The sequence below is a fragment of the Aedes albopictus genome, chromosome 3 (assembly GCF_035046485.1).
Source record: "Aedes albopictus strain Foshan chromosome 3, AalbF5, whole genome shotgun sequence".
Lineage (NCBI taxonomy): Eukaryota > Metazoa > Arthropoda > Insecta > Diptera > Culicidae > Aedes > Aedes albopictus.
This window is the reverse complement of record NC_085138.1, coordinates 196252212-196273816: the sequence shown is the minus strand read 5'-3', so window position 1 is coordinate 196273816 and position 21605 is coordinate 196252212. Positions and strand designations below refer to the sequence as shown.

General features: G+C 40.2%; 1 protein-coding gene across 1 annotated transcript in view; it reads left to right on the top strand.

Moving 5' to 3' along the window:
- LOC109411608 (E3 ubiquitin-protein ligase KCMF1) overlaps window positions 1–21605 on the top strand; it is a 48035-nt gene that overhangs the window by 16815 nt on the left and 9615 nt on the right. Inside the window, exons 2-3 of the mRNA XM_029859762.2 lie at window positions 8219–8643; window positions 9717–9986. Coding sequence (XP_029715622.2) covers window positions 8219–8643; window positions 9717–9986 — 695 coding nt within the window. The remainder of the gene's footprint in view (window positions 1–8218; window positions 8644–9716; window positions 9987–21605) is intronic.

The following is a 21605-nucleotide window of genomic DNA, read 5'->3' as shown; positions in this document are numbered from 1 at the left end:
CTTATACTCGGTGTGGGAAACTGCGAATAGATTTTTTTCCTGGTTACTAGCTGAAATTTAGAGAAACATCATTAGGGGTACTCACTAAACAGATTAAATTGCTGCATAAGCCATGATTTTCTGCTTATTTGAAATGTTTCATGATTTTGCGAGTGAAATAATCAAAGATTGCCTTGGTGATCGCGACGTTTAATCAGTTTCCGCTGTTAAGTGAATCCCCCTATTATATTTGACAATTATTTATAAAATCACAAAAACTATATTTAATAATCCTACCAGGAAATAAAGCAACGGATTAAACGGGTTTTAGCACAAACTTTTAGTTGTATTGGCAAGATCAGCGCAGGCGAACAGACAGGGGATGTATGGTACACGCAAAGAGCTCTCAAAATGGTTGAGCATGATAAGATTGTGGCGAGACTTGTGGAATGGGCCACATGAAACAAACTACTATTTCGATTAATTTTAAACTGAAATTCCGATTAAATTTTCCTCAAACAAAATCCCGGTTTGATTTTACCGGGCTGTTTGTTGCAACAAACCAAAATTGTGGTTTGTTTTTCATCGCAATCATAAGAAACAGTCAACCCGAAGAATAGTCAAAACAAACCAGGATGTTTGTAGCGAACAACAAATTTCTCAGTTTGTTTTCACCGGAAAGGATGTTACTAACCAATATTAAAAACAACAAACGAGCAAGTTTGTTTCAACCGCCTTTTTTAGTTTCGAAACAACAAATATCAAGATTGAAATAACAAACAATACAGATAGAAAAACAACAAACAGGTTTGTTGTTTCAAACCAGACTGGTTTTTCTCCGTGTTCTTACGCCGTCCATCGTCGCTTTGATCAATCTCATGAGCTTCCCGGAGAAGCCGTTCTCGTCCAGCTCTCTGCGGTCGATACTGTCGTACGCCGCCTTGAAATCGATGAATATCGATTCGCGAATTTGGAGGACTTGCCGCACGGTAAAGAACTGGTCCGTTGTCGAGCTGTCGTCAACGAAGCAGGCTTGATCACTTCCCACAAGCTTATTAACTTTGGGTGAAAGACGACGGAAGATGATCTGGGGGGATGATGATGATCTGGGATATCACTTTGCAGGCAGCATTCAGAGTTGTGATCGCTCGGAAGTTCTCACACTCAAATTTGTCATTTAGTCTACGTGGTTTATTAACGGCCACCTATGAAAATCTTCGAAGGCATATGATTTTTTTAAATGCAACCACAGAGAAACAGACGTAACTCCCCTGGGCTTGGATTATATCTTCCAGGATGCTTTGATTTCAGGCATGTGGTCGATGGCCTTTGCAGTAATGATTAGAATAGCTAAATGTATAATCAATGGCAAACAATTCTGTAAGAATCAGATCTCCAAGTCATCTGATATAGTTATACTGATCATGACGCTGCATAGTATATCGAACATTTGTCGAAGTCATTTATGTGCCGGGAAAATATAATTCCAAGTTGGAGAGAATATTACAAACTGAGGGAGGGTAATAGGCCCAGTCAGACCCCTGAATGGGCAATGTGGGTTAGTTTATGGGAATGCCATTGAAGGTTTGTAATATTCTCCGAGGCTTTCGAAATCCAACAGGGCGCGTCCCCAGGTTGCGGATAGGGGGAAAAGGGAGATTTTTCACATTTGTACTGTAATCAGTCAATGTGGTATTATCTCCTATGGTGTTGTAGTGCGAATGAATGATCTCATTCTATGGGAATTCGAACCTTGTAATGTATTGTTTCATTTTCATTTCATTTATTTAGTTAACATCAAATTCATGATAATACTGAATCAACAATTTGCCGCCATAATACTCGATTTGCAGCTGCAGCTCTCCAACGTCGGTCACGCCCAACACTCGCCAGATCACGCTCCACCTGGTCCGCCCATCGTGCTCTCTGCGCTCCACGCCTTCTTGTACCAACCGGATGGTTAGCAAACACCAACTTTGCAGGGTTGTTGTCCGGCATTCTTGCAACATGCCCTGCCCACCGTATCCTTCCGGCTTTGGCTACCTTCTGGAAGCTGGGTTCGCCATAAAGTGCAGCGAGCTCGTGGTTCATCCTTCTCCGCCACACACCGTTCTCCTGCACGCCGCCGAAGATCGTCCTTAGCACCCGTCGCTCGAAAACTCCGAGTGCTTGCATGTCCTCCTCGAGCATCGTCCACGTCTCGTGCCCGTAGAGAACCACCGGTCTTATTAACGTCTTGTACATGGTACATTTGGTGCGGGGGTGAATCTTTTTTGACCGCAGTTTCTTCTGGAGCCCATAATAGGCACGACTTCCACTGATGATGCGCCTTCGTATTTCACGGCTCACGTTATTGTCAGCCGTTAGCAAGGAACCGAGGTAGACGAATTCTTCTACCACCTCGAAAGTATCCCCGTCTATCGTAACATTGCTGCCAAGGCTTGTCCTGTCTCGCTCAGTCCCACCTACCAGCATGTACTTTGTCTTAGCCGCATTCACCACCAGTCCGACCTTTGCTGCTTCACGTTTCAGGCGGGTGTACTGTTCTGCCACCGTTCCAAATGTCCTAGCAATAATATCCATGTCATCCGCAAAACATACAAATTGGCTGGATTTCGTGAAGATCGTACCCCGGCTGTTGAGCCCGGCTCGTCGCATAACACCTTCCAGGGCGATGTTGAATAGTAGGCAGGAAAGTCCATCACCTTGTCGTAGTCCCCGTCGAGATTCAAATGAACTGGATAGTTCACCCGAAATCCTTACGCTGTTCTGCACACCGTCCATCGTTGCTCTTATCAGTCTAGTCAGCTTCCCGGGAAAGCTGTTCTCGTCCATAATTTTCCATAGCTCTGTGTGGTCGATACTGTCGTATGCCGCTTTGAAGCCGATGAACAGGTGATGCGTTGGGACCTGGTATTCACGGCATTTCTGGAGGATTTGCCGTACGGTGAAGATCTGGTCCGTTGTCGACCGGCCGTCGATGAAACCGGCTTGGTAACTTCCCACGAACTCATTAACTTTAGGTGAAAGACGACGGAAGATGATCTGGGATAGCACTTTGTAGGCGGCATTCAAAATGGTGATCGCTCGAAAGTTCTCACACATTAACTTGTCGCCTTTCTTGTGGATGGGACAGATTATCCCTTCCTTCCACTCCTCCGGTAGCTGTTCGGTTTCCCAGATCTTGACTACTAACTGGTGCAGACAGGTGGCCAACTTTTCCGGGCCCATCTTGATGAGTTCCGCTGCGATACCGTCCTTACCAGCCGCTTTGTTGTTTTTGAGCTGGTGGATGGCATCCTTAACTTCCCTCAGCGTGGGAGTTGGTTCGTTCCCGTCCTCTGCTGCACCAACATAGTCATTTCCTCCGCTGCCTTGGTCCTCCGTGCCTACATTCTCTTCGCCATTCAGGTGCTCGTCGAAGTGCTGCTTCCACCTTTCGATCACCTCACGTTTCTCCGTCAGGAGGCTCCCGTCCTTATCCCTGCAGATTTCGGCTTGCGGCACGTAGCCTTTGCGGGATGCGTTGAGCTTCTGGTAGAACTTGCGTGTTTCCTGTGAACGGCACAGCAGTTCCATTTCCTCGCACTCCGCTTCTTCCAGGCGGCGCTTTTTCTCCCGGAAGAGACGGGTCTGCTGCTTCCGCTTCTGTCTGTATCGCTCCACATTCTGTCGGGTTCCATGCTGCAGCATTACCGCCCGCGCTGCATCCTTCTCCTCCAGAACCGCTCTGCACTCCTCGTCGAACCAATCTATTCGTCGACTCCGTTCTACGTACCCGATAGTGCTCTCAGCTGCGTTGTTGATGGCTGCTTTGATTGTACTCCAGCAGTCCTCTAGAGGGGCCACATCGAGCACACCCTCGTCCGGCAACGCTGCCTCGAGATTCTGCGCGTATGCGGTGGCGACATCCGGTTGCTTCAGTCGCTCTAGATCGTACCGGGGCGGCCGCCGGTAATGTACGTTGTTAATAACGGAGAGTTTTGGGCGCAGTTTGACCATCACCAGGTAGTGATCGGAGTCGATATTAGCACCACGATAGGTCCTGACGTCGATAATGTCGGAGAAGTGCCGTCCATCAATCAGAACGTGGTCGATTTGCGATTCAGTTTGTTGTGGTGATCTCCAGGTGTAACGATACGGGAGGCTGTGCTGGAAGAAGGTGCTACGAATGGCCATGTTCTTGGAGGCGGCGAAATCGATGAGGCGTAGGCCATTTTCGTTCGTCAGCTGGTGGGCGCTGAACTTTCCAATCGTCGGTCTGAATTCCTCCTCCTGGCCTACCTGAGCGTTTAGATCCCCTATGATGATCTTGACGTCGTGGTTTGGGCAGCGTTCGTACTCGCGTTCGAGCTGCGCGTAAAATGCGTCTTTGTCATCATCAGTGCTTCCGGAGTGAGGGCTGTGCACGTTTATTATGCTAATGTTGAAGAATCGGCCCTTGATCCTCAACCTGCACATTCTTTCGTCGATCGGCCACCAACCGATCACGCGCCTCTGCATGTCGCCCATCACTATAAAAGCTGTTCCCAGCTCACGTGTGTTGCCGCAACTCTGGTAGATGGTATGATTACCTCTAAACGTTCGCACCATAGATCCTGTCCAACACACCTCCTGCAGCGCTACGATTCCGAACCCGCGGTCCTTCAGTATATCGGCGAGTATGCGGGTGCTCCCGATGAAGTTGAGAGATCTGCAGTTCCACGTACCGAGCTTCCAATCGCAAGTCCCTTGTGGTCGTCGCCATTGGTATCGGTTCGCATTCTTCTCTTGTTGATTTTCCGGTGCTAGTCTTTTTTACGGCTGGCTCGCAGGGCCTGACACCAACCCACTAACCCAGGGAGCTGGGCTTACCTTCCCGGAAGCTACGGGTTCTGCATTGGCATTTCCTCCAACTACAGTGCTAAATAGCTAGGCTCGAGCGCCAGTCTTCGCCGGGGGTGGTGTTTTTAATGGGCGCCCAGGAGATAATATTTTACCTGAGCTTCCACCCCCGAATGTATTGTTTATCAACTTCAATTTTCTAAGCTTGATAAGGTTTTGAAGACAAACATGAGATGAGAGAATTGCCTAATAGGAAAGTCACATCAGCAAAGCTTTTACATATGCAAATGCTATCCATGGGGTCATGTCTAGCATTTAATATGTATGGCAATGACTGATTCTTACCTAGCAGGGGTACTACAAGACCACGCGGACAATTCGATTAAAGGCTTAATTGGGGATAATATATTTTCCAGAACTGAAGGGACATTTTTTCCGGGGTGACTGGCGAGTCGGAGAGGGTAGAAGTTTCCGTTTGTTATAATTGACAAAATAAACAATCGGGCGCTTTTTCTTTCTATGATTTGCTTGGTATTTTGTGGATTATTGTTTTTTGGTTTTGGAAGGTATGCGATTCACTATTGTGCCTTAAAATTATTTTGCATCTGAATAGCATTGATATCGTCAAGTCTGCACCAACACCCTAATCCCACACCAAAATACCCTTTTCCTATCCCATGGCGTTTATGTGGTCAGCAAAGACTATTCAGCCATTACCCCTCCTTATCATCGGCTTTGGACTGACTTGCGCTCTCATTGCCCCACCAAATGCTGCAAAATGAAAATGAAAATGAAATGAAACCACAGAGAAACAGACGTAACTCATGGAACAAAATTCAACGTCTGTTTCTCTGTGATACAACTGAGTGCAATCATCATCCAGTCTTGTGTTGCTGGCCTTCTTTTGAAGGTAGCACTTCCCTAATAAGAATGTATTATGCACTGATAATTGGGTGAATCATTGTATCATTCCGCGTATAATTAAGATGATAGCCTGATACATTGCTACTCTTTTCATGCACTATACTGTAATTCAACGTCTTGTAACGAACCCTTATAGCGGTTTTAGTTACACACTTAGATTTTTTTACAGTATACGAGAATTTTTTACCGAATTTTCAACAGCTGAACGTTCGGTAATGTGTTCGGTAATCGATACGACTACCGAACGTCCGGTAAATTAAATTTTCGGGAGGCTGTCAGAATTACCGAATTTCTCCGGTAATTTCCGAAGACAAATTACCGTAGAATTTCGGTACTTTTTTTATTTATTTTTAGGTGGTGTACGGATTTCTAGTATTTTTATTGGATGAAAAAACGCCGTCCATATCGCGATGCTTTTATCGAACAACAAAAACTTTATTATTTATATTTATGAACATATTTCACAACAATTTTATCACTGTTTTGATCAATCGTTTTCGTCAGCCGGTAACCTCTAGAAGGGGAACTTTTGATCCTTTTGGTGCGCACGACAGAAGCTGAAATATTTGGTTGATTATTTCATAAGTTATGGTCATATCCAATTTATAAATACTCACCCAGAAACAGCTAATGTTTAATAACATAATATCCACCAATCCGCAACTTTAAAACGTAGAACTTCTAATTAAAATCACTGACATGAAAATTTGATCTGCTGTCGTCGTGACAGTTTGACGTTTCGAAGCCTGTTCGACATTTCACAGGAATTCGGTAATGTAGTGAAAGTTTACCAAATTTTCGGTAGTTTAAACTACCGGGTACGGTGATTTTTCGATTTTACAGTACATACGGTAATATATTTGACAGCAGATGCTGTCGAAGCTAGAAATTACAAACGGTTTGGTAATTATACTACCGAACTTTTGTAAAATAAACGATTATTACCGAAAAACTGTTGTTTTTTCACTTTACCGATTTTTTCCGGCGAAATTTTTACCGAACAGCGAAAACGAATCTGAGTGTGTACGATTTTCCATCCCTGTGCCAAAATATTCAAGGAAACCAATCGCCGTTCAACAGCAAATAACTTCAAAGTATTTCTGAGGTATCATCTCCATCGTAATTAATTTTAACACCTTCCACTAATATGAAAAGCAATTTTCTGCGGTTTTGCAATTGTTGGCGCGGTTACACACCTGGTAACCCTATGGATTGATGGCATAACAATACATCAGGAGAGAGCAAGAAGATTTAGCAGTTTTGAGAAGGAATGCCGCACTGGAAGTGTTGATAGTAGATTGTTTATAGAGAATAAGTTGAAATTTATAGTAGTTTTTGAACGGTTTGAAACTAATTGCGTTGTTTAATGAATTGAGGCTGATTTGCGGAAAGAAAACTGTAAATTGTAACTAGCAATAAGTATTAGTTTTAATTATATTTATATGAAAATAAAATCAATTTCAGTTTAAGCTGATCGACCAAAAAGAGGATTGGTGTCTGCTGTAAAAATTAGTATCGTGATTGAATCACCGCAAACCTCCCTCCAACAGCAATATTTCTAAACATCAATAACAGTTTTAAGGCTGCTTTAGATTGATTTTTGGATGGCGACATATGTAGGCCTTACCACAGGTGGCCATCTTGCCCCGAATGATTACAATATGTTTATCATTTTTGTATGACATAATTAATTGAAAACATAAAAATTTTATTGTCGAGGCTGAACAACAGTCACATAGAGACTCCATTAAAAATTAAAAATAATTTTTAAAACGATGTTATTTCATTACTAATCCTTAAAATCAGATGACCTGATATTATAAGAAAACACTGTTTTTGAACACTCAAACTTCAAACACTATTTTATAGTAGATTTTTCAAACTTATAGTAACTTTTTCGCACATTATAAACATAAAGCATTGTTTATAATCACAACCCATGCAGACAATATTTTTGTGTTGCGAATTGATGCTTAAAAGACAGGGTGGCCATCTTGCCCCATATGCCATCTTGCCCCACATCCACCTACGTTGTTTTTGTGATTTCAATGCACGCTTATAAACCAGATACCAGTGTCAATGAAAGTTGGAACTCAATTACCTATGTGCGAGAAATTGTTTTTTTTTTCAAATAAGGATATTTAGGAATTCATTCATCAATCTTTCAATCACTCAAATTTGTTTACCGCCTCCTATAACTTTCTCTAGGGGGATTCACGTAACAGCGTTAACTGCTTATTGAAGTTTATTCTGATTAAACTTTGCGATTACCAAGGCAATCTTCGATAATTTCATTCGCAAAATCATGAAACATTTCAAATCAGCAGAAAATCATGGCTTACGCAGCAATTTAATCTGTTTAGTGAGTACCCCTTCTGTATTCTTGTTAGAAATAACTTCCGTAGCTGTGATAATTCCTAATGTCAACTGTTCTACCAAATATAATTTTGAAAATTTGTACTGATTAATTCTTCTTCTTGTCTGATTTTAGGTGTAAGCTGTGATTCGTGTTTGAAAAGCAACTTTCGTGGACGTCGTTACAAGTGTTTGATCTGCTACGATTACGATCTATGCGCCAACTGTTATGAGGAGGGAGCCACCAGCACACGTCACTCCGCAGACCACCCGATGCAGTGTATCCTGACGAGGTCCGACTTCGAGCTGTACTATGGCGGCGAGGTGCTCACACCAGATCAGCCACAGTCTTTTACCTGCCCGTACTGTAAACGAATGGGACTGAGCGATTCCGCACTGCTGGAGCACGTCAGTTCCGATCACACCGACACAGGCCTGGAAGTGGTATGTCCAGTCTGTGCAGCGATACCTGGAGGTGATCCCAACCTGGTGACAGACGATTTTGCGGGTCATCTCAGCCTAGAACACCGGAGCGGTTCGCGGGATCTTATCTCATTTCTGATATCCTTTTCAAAAGATCAAAGTTTACTATACAATTACGGTTTATTAAGGTTATGATCAGGGATTGCAAAATAGGCTACATTATTTACCACATACAAGCTTTTGCGTGTTCTGTACTCAGATATCAGTGAAAATACTGATCTGATTGTTCCTCCAGACATCGCTTGAACTAGCAAATGTAACGTGTGCATAACTCAGATATCAGTGAAAACACTGATCTGATTGTTCCTCCAGGCATTGCTTGAACTAGCAAACGTAACGTGTGCATACGTAACTTATTTGTTACACGTTTTTATGTTGTACCTACACCACAAACAATCAGCTCTTGTCTTTTCGATGCTTGTCACAATGTCTAATATTAATACAATCTTTCTTGATTTCGCTAGTTGACAAACAAGAGTATGTAAGAAAATACCTCATACGACAACAGACGAAGTTTTGTTCCCTCAACCAACCTGGGATTCGTCGACTTCAAGTGGTTTCAGTCTGTTGTACAGGATACGCGACAGTATCTTATACCGCGAATTAAGAAGGGTACTCACTGTAACAAGCACATTATCGTAAGTGCCCTTTCTTGTAGATTGGGTATTAAGGTTAACCGACAAGCGGTTGCACAATTCCTTATCCTCCCATATCTTTAAAGGTATCTGATGGATTATTTAATAAACTGATAAACTCCCATGAATTCGTGATATCGCCTGATCCGTTAGTCTGTCCTGTCTCCTTGAAGCGCATTTTTCTGTTATTTTTTGAACTCGTGACTCTCGTGGCGTCCAAATGTTTGTAAACAAAACAAAAGTAACGAGTGGAGCTTTGTGGACGCATCTTGTACTGAGAGGTTTCAAAATAAATGTTCGATTCCTGCTCTTGATGATGAAATATATCGCGATAAAGGTTTCTTCACTGTATCCCCCAGTGAATATTCTTTGTATCTATTCTCCTACTACCTGGTTTCGTACAATCTTTACAGCCGCTGGCTGAAAATATGAATGCTAGATAACCATATTTCGTTATATTTTTTTATAACTCGTCAACATCTACGCATAACTTTCCTTAACCAATCACTCCAATACGACGAACCATCCGCAATCCGACATGGAGGCGTACGGAGGATGCCACATTCGGGTCGGGCGCTGGGAGGGCCCCGCTCGAGGCGGTCCAATATGCACTTCAGCTCATCGGGCGGAGGTCTCTCCACGCTGTCACCCTCCGGACGGGAATCCGTGGATCCCATCGCCGAACTCCTGCAGCAGTTATCGAGCGTACGCCGTGGCGGTGCCCCACAGCCATCGCAGCTCCAACAGCTCCAGATGCAAATCCAGCTGGAACGGCAGCAAGTTACGGTAAGTGTCCTATTTATGATTATTGTAATTCATATTTGATATCTTTAGGAGTTCGTCGATCAACAACGTAGATTTTGCAGGGGATATGATTTGTTTGACCACGGCTAAGAATAATTTTCAAACTTTGTATGAATCAAAATCTCTAGATATATTAGGGGTATTCACTAAACAGATTAAATTGCTGCGTAAGCCATGATTTTCTTCTTGTTTGAAATGTTTCATGATTTTGCGGATGAAATAATCAAAGATTGCCTTGGTGATCGCGACGTTTAATCAGTTTAATCAGTTTACGCTGTTAAGTGAAAGGAGATATACTCCTTTAACTACTGTAGTTGCAATACAGTCAACAGCATACGATCTAAGTCGGTATAGGGTAGAAGCTTCAGTTTTGGCCAGCCCGGAGATTTGGCCATAGCGAAGTATTCAGCCTGTTACGATCTAAATTGGCATGAATTTATTTTTTATTAGTAGTTTCTTATGTAATATGATGATTAAAGCTGTGAAAACCATACATTTTGATTAAAAACTAGAAGAAAAAAATAATTTTCCTTAAAAAATCAGCTCCCATATGTCTGTTTTGGCCAGGGTGCATCTAATTTGGCCACTCCCATAAGAAATACACGTGATTGGCCAAAATAGAAACCAAAATTGAGAATATGGCCAAAACTGCGGCAATGCTTCTATTTTGACCAGTGCCACTTTTAATACAAAACTCAAGTATTAGCTTGATTGCTGCATATTTCTTATGAAGTATAGATATAAACCTTTCATTTGACGCATTGGTTGTTTTCATAGGAATATTGTTTATTTTTATAAAAATGATTTCTCTTAGACTTGCCAAAACCGGTGCCCGCACCCTACAAGGTCTTGTAATGCGGAATGTAAATACTACGCAATAGAGTTACCGTTATCACATTTGTCCGACAAGCTTTTTGCTTTTTTCTACACCGACCTTTATAAATGGGCCTTTATAAATTAACCAGTTTCTAGATCCCAAGTATCCCATTTGATTTGCACGAAGATGTAACGGAAACGTCGCACTGTTTTCTTACTTGTCATCTGTGAAGTGCTCAAATAACTTTCATAGCGGAATCATTACTTCCAAAGTAACAATTTCATTGCTGATTGGTTTTCTTTGATTTTTATTAAGGTTTTATAATAGCAATAATTAAAACTCACAGTTTTATGACTGCTTTTATGAAAACCATTGATAAAATGTTTTATAGTATACTTGAAGATATCCATAAAGACAGATTTCAAGAGTAAACAAAACTTTCCGATATGTAAACCTTCTGGCAATCATTATTACCACAATAAAACTGTTAAAACTCTCAACAGATGGCGAACCGTTCGATTAGTAACGACATCTGTTGACGGAAAAGCAGAACTACGACACTGCTAGGTTTATTGCGGTCATCATAAAAGTTTTATTTTCGCTGATTATGGTTGTCGCCATATTGAAGAATTAGCTAACGTGAATGGAAAATAGTTCATTTTGCTCAAATTAGCAATGAATTGATAGTTTGCCACCATTTCCATAACATGCTCACATAAATAAACTCTCTCTGCTAAGTTTTCTTGTGATTCGACATAGTTTTACTAAATTCACAAATTGATTTATTTCATTCCAAGATGATAATATTCACTATTTTCGAAGCGCATTAATTTTATGATTCTGCACCCCCAATATTCACGGTAAATTCGAATGCGCATAAGGCTACCAGCACAATAACTACTAAAATATTGCTTTGAAATAATCGCTTTCTACTTACAAATGATGTATCTTCCTGAACTTTACATGCCATCGAAGAAGCTTCTCTGCATCTTGAGCTGTCATAGTTTTTGTTGAAAAAAAAAAACAACAATCGAGAATTTTTCAACTAGGTTTTAAAACGGGTTTATTGCTACTCTTAATGCGGTTTGCAAAACCTCTTCGAGAGTGGTCCACTTAGCCGGAAGATGCTCTTAAAGAGGTTATCAAGAGGTTTTGATGTATGATTAAGTTTTATTGCAAGTTTTATAAAATTGGTCATGAAGATCTCTTGTAGAGCCGAACAAACCTTAAAATGTTACTTGGGTTGACCATTACCGTGTAGGCATCAAACTTTGCGTAGTGCCAAACATTGCGGATTTGGGTGATACCAGTAGGGGAGACTGGGGAGACTTGATCCCTTTTTCTTAATTTACCTGAAACTTTAAGAAAAAAACACAAAACTAGTTCCGATTTCCGTACAAAATGGCAGGTAAACAACTATTGCAAGTTAATACACAACAGAAGGCCTTTAAATTATTGTTCAAGTTTTCAAAACTGTGTTTTTATGGAGGCATGTCTTATGATGTATTTTTCAAAAATGGGTGCCACTTGATCCCCCTTTGAGCACATGATTTATTTAAAGGGAAAATAACTCTAGAAGTTTCCTATTCATTTTCTTTTCAAGTTTTCTTGCATTTTTGATGCATACGGTGTATTTGAAATTATAAGATTTCCTTAAATTGTTAAGGGCGGACGGGACGGTCGGGGAAATATCCGCCATTGCTCTGTTGCTACTAAGATGGTAATCTCAGATTCTACTTCATATTTTGCAACAAAAACCTATCACTGTGTATGCTCACTTGCAGTGCATATGCTGATTGTTTTTCAACATCTTCAGTGCGATAGAACTCGAGATTACCATCTTCAAAATCGCGAGGCAAATTGTTAGAAAGAGAGGCAAGATAGGAAAAATAACACGGCGTCCCGTTTCACCTTAAGGATATGCCGTATATTAAAAATGGGGAGACTTGATCCCCCTTTTCATGATTTGTACTAAAATAATATTTATCTGACACGTTTTATCATTGAATATACTAGAATTCCGAGTAAATAGAGGCTTCCAAATAGAATTTTATTTTTCACATGTATGTGTGTGTAATCCTCGAGAGATCAAGTCTCCCCATGTCACTGTTGTATACACTAGGCTACATTAATTGAAATATTAATATAACAGCCTTATTTGGATAAATACGTTTCATAGTACTTCATTCATACAATGTGCTGTGAAATTTTGACACGATTTGGTTCAATTTTCACAAAGTTATTGAGATTTTTCGAAATCGCCCAAAAGATTTCTGAAAGACTGAAAACAAACCATTATCTGGTCAAAAATTAAAATCAATTGTAGCCAAAACATTGTCGCCTGTCCAGATTCCGAGAAAAAAAAGGGGGGAACAAGTCTCCCCAGGGATCAAGTCTCCTCAGTCTCCCCTACAACCCAAGTAACAAACAGCATGCCTTGAAGGTTTATTCATGTTTTATCCTGGTTTTATACGAGCATGTGAAAAAGCTAGTTGTTCTATATTAGTTTTATGTGGTAGTTTTTTACTTTGCACCTTTGGCATTCCATAAAACTATCATATAACTTCTGCTATAAACATCTTCAGTTAAAGACTAGCTAGTAGTCATGGATTGGTTTTATCACTTATTATATACCATTTCAATGAAACTTTCATTTGTGGTTGTTGTCGGAGAGATTTTTTTTTGTAAATAAATACACAAAACCGTGAGGCAATGCATAAAACCAACAAAAGATTTCGTGGCCGTAACATAGACCAAAAAATGATAATACCGCTAGTTCTGTCATGAGCTCAGATATGACCACCTCAGGAGGGTTAGTCCTATTGGAGGACTTATCAGGAACACAGAGTTTTATCAGAAAAATATGTCGCCTTGCCGGGATAATTTATATAAATACAGAAAAAAAAAACATTACTAAATATTATGAGTTTACGTACAGCTTGAGATCAAGCTTAATGATTCCACACGTTTCCGTCATGCTTATTTTCAGAAAAATTACATAATAGTCCTGTTCAACGACGTAGGTTGAACTTGCTCGAACTTGCTCCATCCCGCTCTTTCCAGTTTGTTGACAAATGGGTAAGAGTAGGATGCAGCAACTTCGAGCAAGTTCAACCTACGTCGTTGAACAGGACTAATGTCTTTGAAACTCCGCTAACTTGTAAAACTCTTTTAAGCACCTGTGGTAGTTTAGCAGATCGATAAGTAGGCCGAGCTCTTGGAATGGTCATTATTAGTCGAGACGTCAACTGGGGAAGCACCACATTGGCGACGAAAGAACCCCCGTTTGCTTTGGACCGGCCCACAGTGGTTGAAATCGCGAAAAACACGATCGTGGGCATTTTGAGTGTGATAATGTGAAAATAATATAATGTGATGTTCTGCAAAGTTGTTACATATTTTAAGGAGCAACTTTTGATAACTTTTGTTTTTTGATAAATTTACCCAAAAGTTAGATGAAAAATCTATTTTCTACAAAAGCAAAGAAAACTAAATAGTGTCTTCGGCAAAGTTATAGATAATATGCAGAAAAATATTGCCGAAGAGACTTTTGCTCTATCTTTTGAAATGAGCGATATATATTAAATTTAGTATAAAAAACCCCTTAAAACCTTGAAAAGCCACTAAATGCTTTATACATATCTCTTTTGGATTAGGTTTTCGAGGCTTCCGATGTTCTGAAGACTTTTTCATTATGTTATTGTGCATCTTTTTTTAAAGACAGTGTTGCCATATTTTCATTGTTTCTATGTGATTTTTAAATTTTCCTAAAAAAAATGACTGTTTTTAATGATGAGATATCTCGAAAAGTTGCAAAAAGTTGCAAAAAATTCAAAGCATGATGAAAAGTTGAATAAAATTGCTATCTTATACAGGTCAACTGATGAGTTGCTCTCTGTCTCTTCGATGCTTAAAATCTGTTTGAAAATTGTCACTTTCACATTTTTAAATGTTGAAATAAATACTTTTTCCATGTGATAATCTAAAAATTGTGCTATACAATGTTCAGCAAAGTTGTTGCATATTTTTAGAGCAAACTTTTGACAAAATTACTTTTTCAAAAAAATTGCCTTAAAGTTAGATAAAAAAATATTTTGGTTCAAAAATGTGCTTTTTTTCTTTGAAAACGCATGTTATCAAGAGAAATATTCAAGATAACTTCTTGGTGTCTTCGACAAAATTGTGCATTTAATGAATACAAAATAGTTCCTAAAACATTCCATGTCAAGAAATTCAAATATAAAAAAGTTAAGTGAAATTTTCATGTTTTTCTAAACTTTTAAGGGGTTTTTTTCATAAAATCAGCTCTAAAATGGTCATTTTTGAAGATAGAGTCATGGTGTTTTCGACAAAGTTTTTCCATTTACCATTTAGAACAACTTTCCTGAAGACGCCATTTTGATTTGCGGATTCCCAAGAAAAATATTTTTTTATCTAACTTTAAGGCATTTTTTTTTTTGAAAATTACTTTTTCAAAAGTTTGCTCTAAAAATATGCAACAACTTTGCTGAACATTGTATAGCACAATTTTTAGATTATCACATGGAAAAAGTATTTATTTCAACATTTAAAAGTGTGAAAGTGACAATTTTCAAACAGATTTTAAGCATCGAAGAGACAGAGAGCAACTTATCAGTTGACCTGTATAAGATAGCAATTTTATTCAACTTTTCATCATGCTTTGAATTTTTTGCAACTTTTTGCAACTTTTCGAGATATCTCATTATTAAAAACAGTCATTTTTTATAGGAAAATTAAAAAATCACATAGAAACAATGAAAATGTGGCAACACTGTGTTAAAAAAAAGATGCACAATAACATAATGAAAAAGTCTTCAGAACATCGGAAGCCTCGAAAACCTAATCCAAAAGAGATATAAAGCATTTAGTGAATTTTCAAGGTTTTAAGGGGTTTTTATACTAAATTTATTATATATCGCTCATACCAAAATATAGAGCAAAAGTCTCTTCGACAATATTTTTCTGCATGATATTATCTATAACTTTGCCGAAGAAACCATTTAGTTTTCTTTGCTTTTGTAGAATATAGATTTTTCATCTAACTTTTGGGTAAATTTATCAAAAATCAAAAGTTATCAAAAGTTGCTCCTTAAAATATGTAACAACTTTGCAGAACATCACATTATATTATTTTCACATTATCACACTCAAAATGCCCACGATCGTGTTTTTCGCGATTTCAACCTCTGTGCGGCCTTTGGCTTTCGGCACGATTATCGGAAAAACGATTCAGCAATTTTGGAGATCAAGACAATTAAAAAATCAAGATCGTGCAAGGACGTACAAGTGCTGCAAGTGGAGCTGACCAAGAATCATCATAAGATCAAGAAGAAACCCTCTCCTACTCTGCCGAGGTCAAGCAGCAATAATATAAGACACGTGAAAAAATCAAGCCAAACAGTGGTTACCTTGGCAACGAACTTCGGTTCCCTGAACCAAAAAAAAAACAAGTTCCTTTGCACGGAACTGCCCCAGGATCGGATTCTATCCGTTGAGTTGGGCGAAACGGTTATCAAGTTCACCTTAATGGTGAACTGCCTCAGGAGCGGATTCAATTCCGTTGTGTTAGGCGACAATATTACCAAGTTCAGTCTCAAAGATGAACTGCCTCAGGATTCAATCCGTTGAGTTGGGCGATAAAATTATGAAGTTCACCTAACGGTGGACTGCCTCAGGGACGGCTTCTGTCCGTTGAGTTAGGCGAAAAGATTTCATTGATGTGACCGAGAGGAAAAGATTGCGGTTAATGGAAAATGGTCAGCTTTGAATGAAAAGGAGATGTGGTAGTTTAGCAGATCGATAAGTAGGCCGAGCTCTTGGAATGGTCATTATTAGTCGAGACGTCAACTGGGGAAGCACCACAGCACCCAATTCCATCGAGTCAATTAAATGCATTTAACTTCCAATTAATGCACAGTTTATGTGGCGCACTTTTTTTTGTCATTATCACAGTCACATTCACCACAAATTGCCCGTGGCATGTCTCCTAACACGTATTAAATAAGAAAACAAATCTGAATTCCAGATCGACATCTTTCCAATTGATGGCTGTATAAAAAAAAAAACAAGCATAATTTATTCTGAAGATCGAACATTAGTGAGAAATAAACAAAACAAATGTTTGACAAGTCAGAAGATGGTTTTATTTAGAAGGTTGTATCGGGGATACGATAAAACTATGATACAACCCGAAATCCTAAGCCGGTTTGCATACGAAAGTCCTGTAGATCGTAATAAGACTGGGCCAACTAGACAGAACGTGGGCTTATGGAGGCATATTAGAATTCGACATGACTTTAAAGTCGGCATCAATGGTTTTATGTTTAGGGTTTTTGAATCGCTAAAAAACTTCGTTAAAATCAAAATTGTTACTTGGGAATGCCTGTTGCACTATCAAAGTTACCCGCATTATCAAAGATACCCCGTTTTACGGTACGTAATAAATAGGGCAGTGCATGAAATTATCTCCTTCTCTTTCACTCTTACAGAAATTTTGTAAACAACAAGGCCACGAAACGTCAAAATCCCATACAAAATCAAAACAGTGCAGTGCCCTATAATGCTACATATCATGTTAAACAGTGTTAAGGGCGGACGGGACGGTCGGGGAAATATCCGCCATTGCTCTGTTGCTACTAAGATGGTAATCTCAGATTCTACTTCATATTTTGCAACAAAAACCTATCACTGTGTATGCTCACTTGCAGTGCATATGCTGATTGTTTTTCAGCATCTTCAGTGCGATAGAACTCGAGATTACCATCTTCAAAATCGCGAGGCAAATTGTTAGAAAGAGAGGCAAGATAGGAAAAATAACACGGCGTCCCGTTTCACCTTAAACCACATATTATCGCAGTAACCAAAGCCTTTGCTTTGGCTTCGGTCATCAGTTTAAGAAATCAGCGTCCAACGTAACAGTTTTTGTCTCCCATCAAAATAGAGAAAAAAAGAAAACAAAATTTATTTTAAAATCCGCGAACTAAAATTACCCAATCGCGTATTTCGTGTGTCAGTCGGTCCGACGACGTTCGGTTTTAAATTCAAAAGTTCCCACGAATACCAGAGCAAAGATCTTTGTAGTGCGACATCAGAGCGATGGCAAAAATTTGAAATCGTGTGCCAAATGAGAACGTCTGAGCTGCTAGCTCAGTCTCAGTATCTACTAAGCAGAGCGCGGATTAAACGGTGTAAACAGTTTTCGCTGCTCTCGGATAGCCAAAAAATTCAAAATATTGATCATCTGACGAAACGCAGATCGACGCGCGCACACGAGACTTCTTTTGCGTATCAGAGAAGTCTCCCCCATCAAGCAATTGCACTGACGCATTTTCCCGTTTTTCGTGTTTTCCGGGGGGTCGTAGAACAATCCTATGAACCACGGCGTAAGGATCAGACGAAGTCGCTTTGATTCATCGACCCCACCAGCGCCACCGCCGCCGCCCCCGCCGACGGCCACTATTGCTGCAATTGCACTCGCCAGAAGCAGAAGAAGTGACAATGAGATACGCGCCTTGCAACAAGTAGGAGAACAAATAAACCACAAACCCATTTGCGCTCTGTGTGTGAATTCGAAGACAAGTGGAATGATGTGTTGTCTGTCTTCATCAATTACCGTGTCCATGAACAGTTCTAACAGCACGAGCTGCAGTGTTTAAAACTCACCGCACATCTGTGGAAATTTATCGACGGCTGTGGTGCATTTTCCGTAATCTTTCATCCTCGTCGTAACGATCACCATCGAACGGAGCAAACAGACGCCGACGTCTTCGAGGGTTTCTTTGTTATTAAATGTTCTCAGCTGTAGCAGTCGCCAAGACACTATGGACCGTCGTGTTTGAAAGTGTATTTATATGTTTTCTGTTTGGCATCCTTTTTATTTACGTTACGGTAATTACATCTTTGAATGGAATATAATTTACATATACTAGGAGACTATACAAAGAGTTTTGAGCATTGCGCACGTGATTTAACTTATTCGAACTTTTTCGGAATCGCTCAAAGCAGTCAATTATGAGTTCAAGTTTAGTTGATTATACAATATGTATGTTTTTACGTCTTCTCTAACTAAAATATTTTCTTTTGACTTAATATCGAAACTTCTACGATTTCGATTCTGGTAACGACCAAGCTTTCGAACTTCTTCAGATAACCTAAAGCTGATCGAACCATGCTTCTTCTTATGCCATTGTGTTTAACGTCTTTGAACGGTATGAAGCGGATCTAGTGTGATGGTTACAGAGCAAGCTATCACGTCAAGGGCCTGGGTATCAAATCCCACTCCCAACAAACTCACAAAATTTGAGTTTTTCCTATGGAAGAACTTACTTTGCAGGTTCAGAGATGAACTTCATTAGAAATTTTGAACAAGTAGCCTGTCACTGACTTCGGGTCCTCAACAATTGTTGCCCAGTAAGCATCTAACATTGCCCACTATTAGTGGTGTACCGGATTCAATCCTCTTGGATGTCAGTCCCATGGAGATTGGTCTCGAGTAATTCGCTTCAACGATGCCCATTGGATTTCATACGTGTCTTATGTAGCGTGATATAAAAACAGGTCCGGTCTTATGTTTAACATCTGGTACATGATACTACCAAGAAGTTCTCGATATGGATTATTTTTTTCTGTACCCGTTTCTATTCAGTTGAGAGTCTCTTCCCCTACGGGGTATGTGTCGGATTGGAAGCCGAATTTGTCCAGAATCTTCAAGCTGTGGATTCTTGCGACAAATTCATTGTCTCTGCTTTTCTGTTGTAATAGATTTGAATAGCAAGAAAATGCATGGTCTTTTTACAATCCGTCATTTTAAGCTCGTTTGAAATAGTCTTCTCGAGCTTCTGGATATATAACAAGTTCCGGCTGACAATAAGGACGTCATCCACGTATACTGCCCCACTCGCAAAACAGTATCATATGAATAGGAAACCCAGCAAATATGGGACTGTTATGCGAGTGGCGGCAGTATAGCTCTAGATAGATTTCGTCACCTCTTGTCGACAGCTTGCACAAATACTTGGAACGAACAAACCCCAGCTTTAGCTACACTTCTATCCGATTTCTGGATCTTTCACACCGGTTCTGGTTTTGTCTTTACTTCCATCGGCATTTCCATGTGTGGCTCCTCTTCAAAGTAACCATAGGGACTGTCATTTATTACGTAAATGAGTTTTCACGATTTTTCGACAAAAACCCCCCTTGTAAGATTTTTTGTATAAGAACTCAACAATTCTTGTATGGCGCGTAAGATTTCTCAAGGGCTTGATAGAAGACTTAACGCCATTCTTAGTTGGTGTAGTCGAGCTCATCGCACACAGCCTGGATCCATTGTTCACGATCGTCGTGGGAGACACTTTCTTACTAACGCTTCAGGAATATCCGAGAACAAATGTTTTTCTACAGTAGTGTCGCTGAATCTGGTTAAACAACTTGAGGAACTTTCGCTGCGCCTCGGTAACGACATATTAGCTGCAACTTGAACCACGATCCGAATGCGAAACACAGAGTCCTCTTCAGCTTTACTCAGTCATTCATCTTCGGTGAAATCGTACACTTCAGTTTCGTTAATTGGGTGGACATCTGATAAGCCGGACGCCCTGGATTTGTTCATCTATCGGTTCTATCAGATGCTCCGATACAGATTCAGAATACAGAAAATACTTCTCATTAAACTTGACATCCCGAGCAATAACATTGATTTGTTCCACAGCATATGGATGAACACGCTCCGTTACTCCATTTTGTTGTTTTGTTTGACGATCTTTCCATTGAACAAACCTTTAACGCCAGCGTTCATCTGCTTCTTGACTAATAAGATTCTCTCAAAAGAAATTCTTGCTACCATGAACACCATCGACTTGGAACCAGAAGCCAGATTTGCATAGCGTTTGTTTATCATGCAGTCGCGCTTCATGTGGCTCTTCTTGCCGCAGACGTGGCACTTCACAGCGAATTTTTCCTTCAGCTTCTTCTTTCCAATGAACACCTTCGGTTTTTGTCATTAAAGATACGCATTCTATCCATGATTCTACCCTACCTTTTTATTTTTTCACTGAAGTCGATTCTTCATCAGTTTGGAAGTCAGCTCATCCTTGGAAAGAATCGCCGTCACCAAAGGGTCGGGTCAAACGATCTGGTAGGTCTGTTCCTAAAACCAAACAGACGTCTTCAAGATTATATCCCGCGACACGAAGCTACCGGATCAGATCCTCGAACTGCAGCAAATGTCCACGAAGCGAAGAACAATCTTTCTTGCAACTAGAGATGCGCAATCTGCTTCCTGTTAACGGTCTGCCTTCCTGGCGACAATTTCTTGATGAACCCTCCACGTATCTTTGGAGGAATGCTTCTTCCGAACTATTCTTCCGCAATCGAGCTTACCATCAATAAGTTGGCCTTACGATCCATTCCTTGAAACTTGGTCGGTGCAGTTACTTCCGTCGGAGCATTCTTCGCCACCGCGTCCTATACACACCGCAAGCTTCAAGGTACTCTTAAACATTGAAGTTCCAGGTATCGTATTAATTTCTCACGAACTGAGGGATTCTATGGACCGTCGTTTTCTTATACTGGTTGCCCTTTAAACTCTTGGGAGTTTATTTTTTTTTAATTTTTTTTTATAGAATGAGGAAATCTGCACCTAATAGGTGTTTCATCGGGTGATGTGGGAGTCGACTCACTAAAACCTCATTTTCTCTCTTCCTTACCTTCGTGGTACGCCCGTTAGGGATGACTTCGAGAAGGGGAGACGGTGCATGAGTACACTC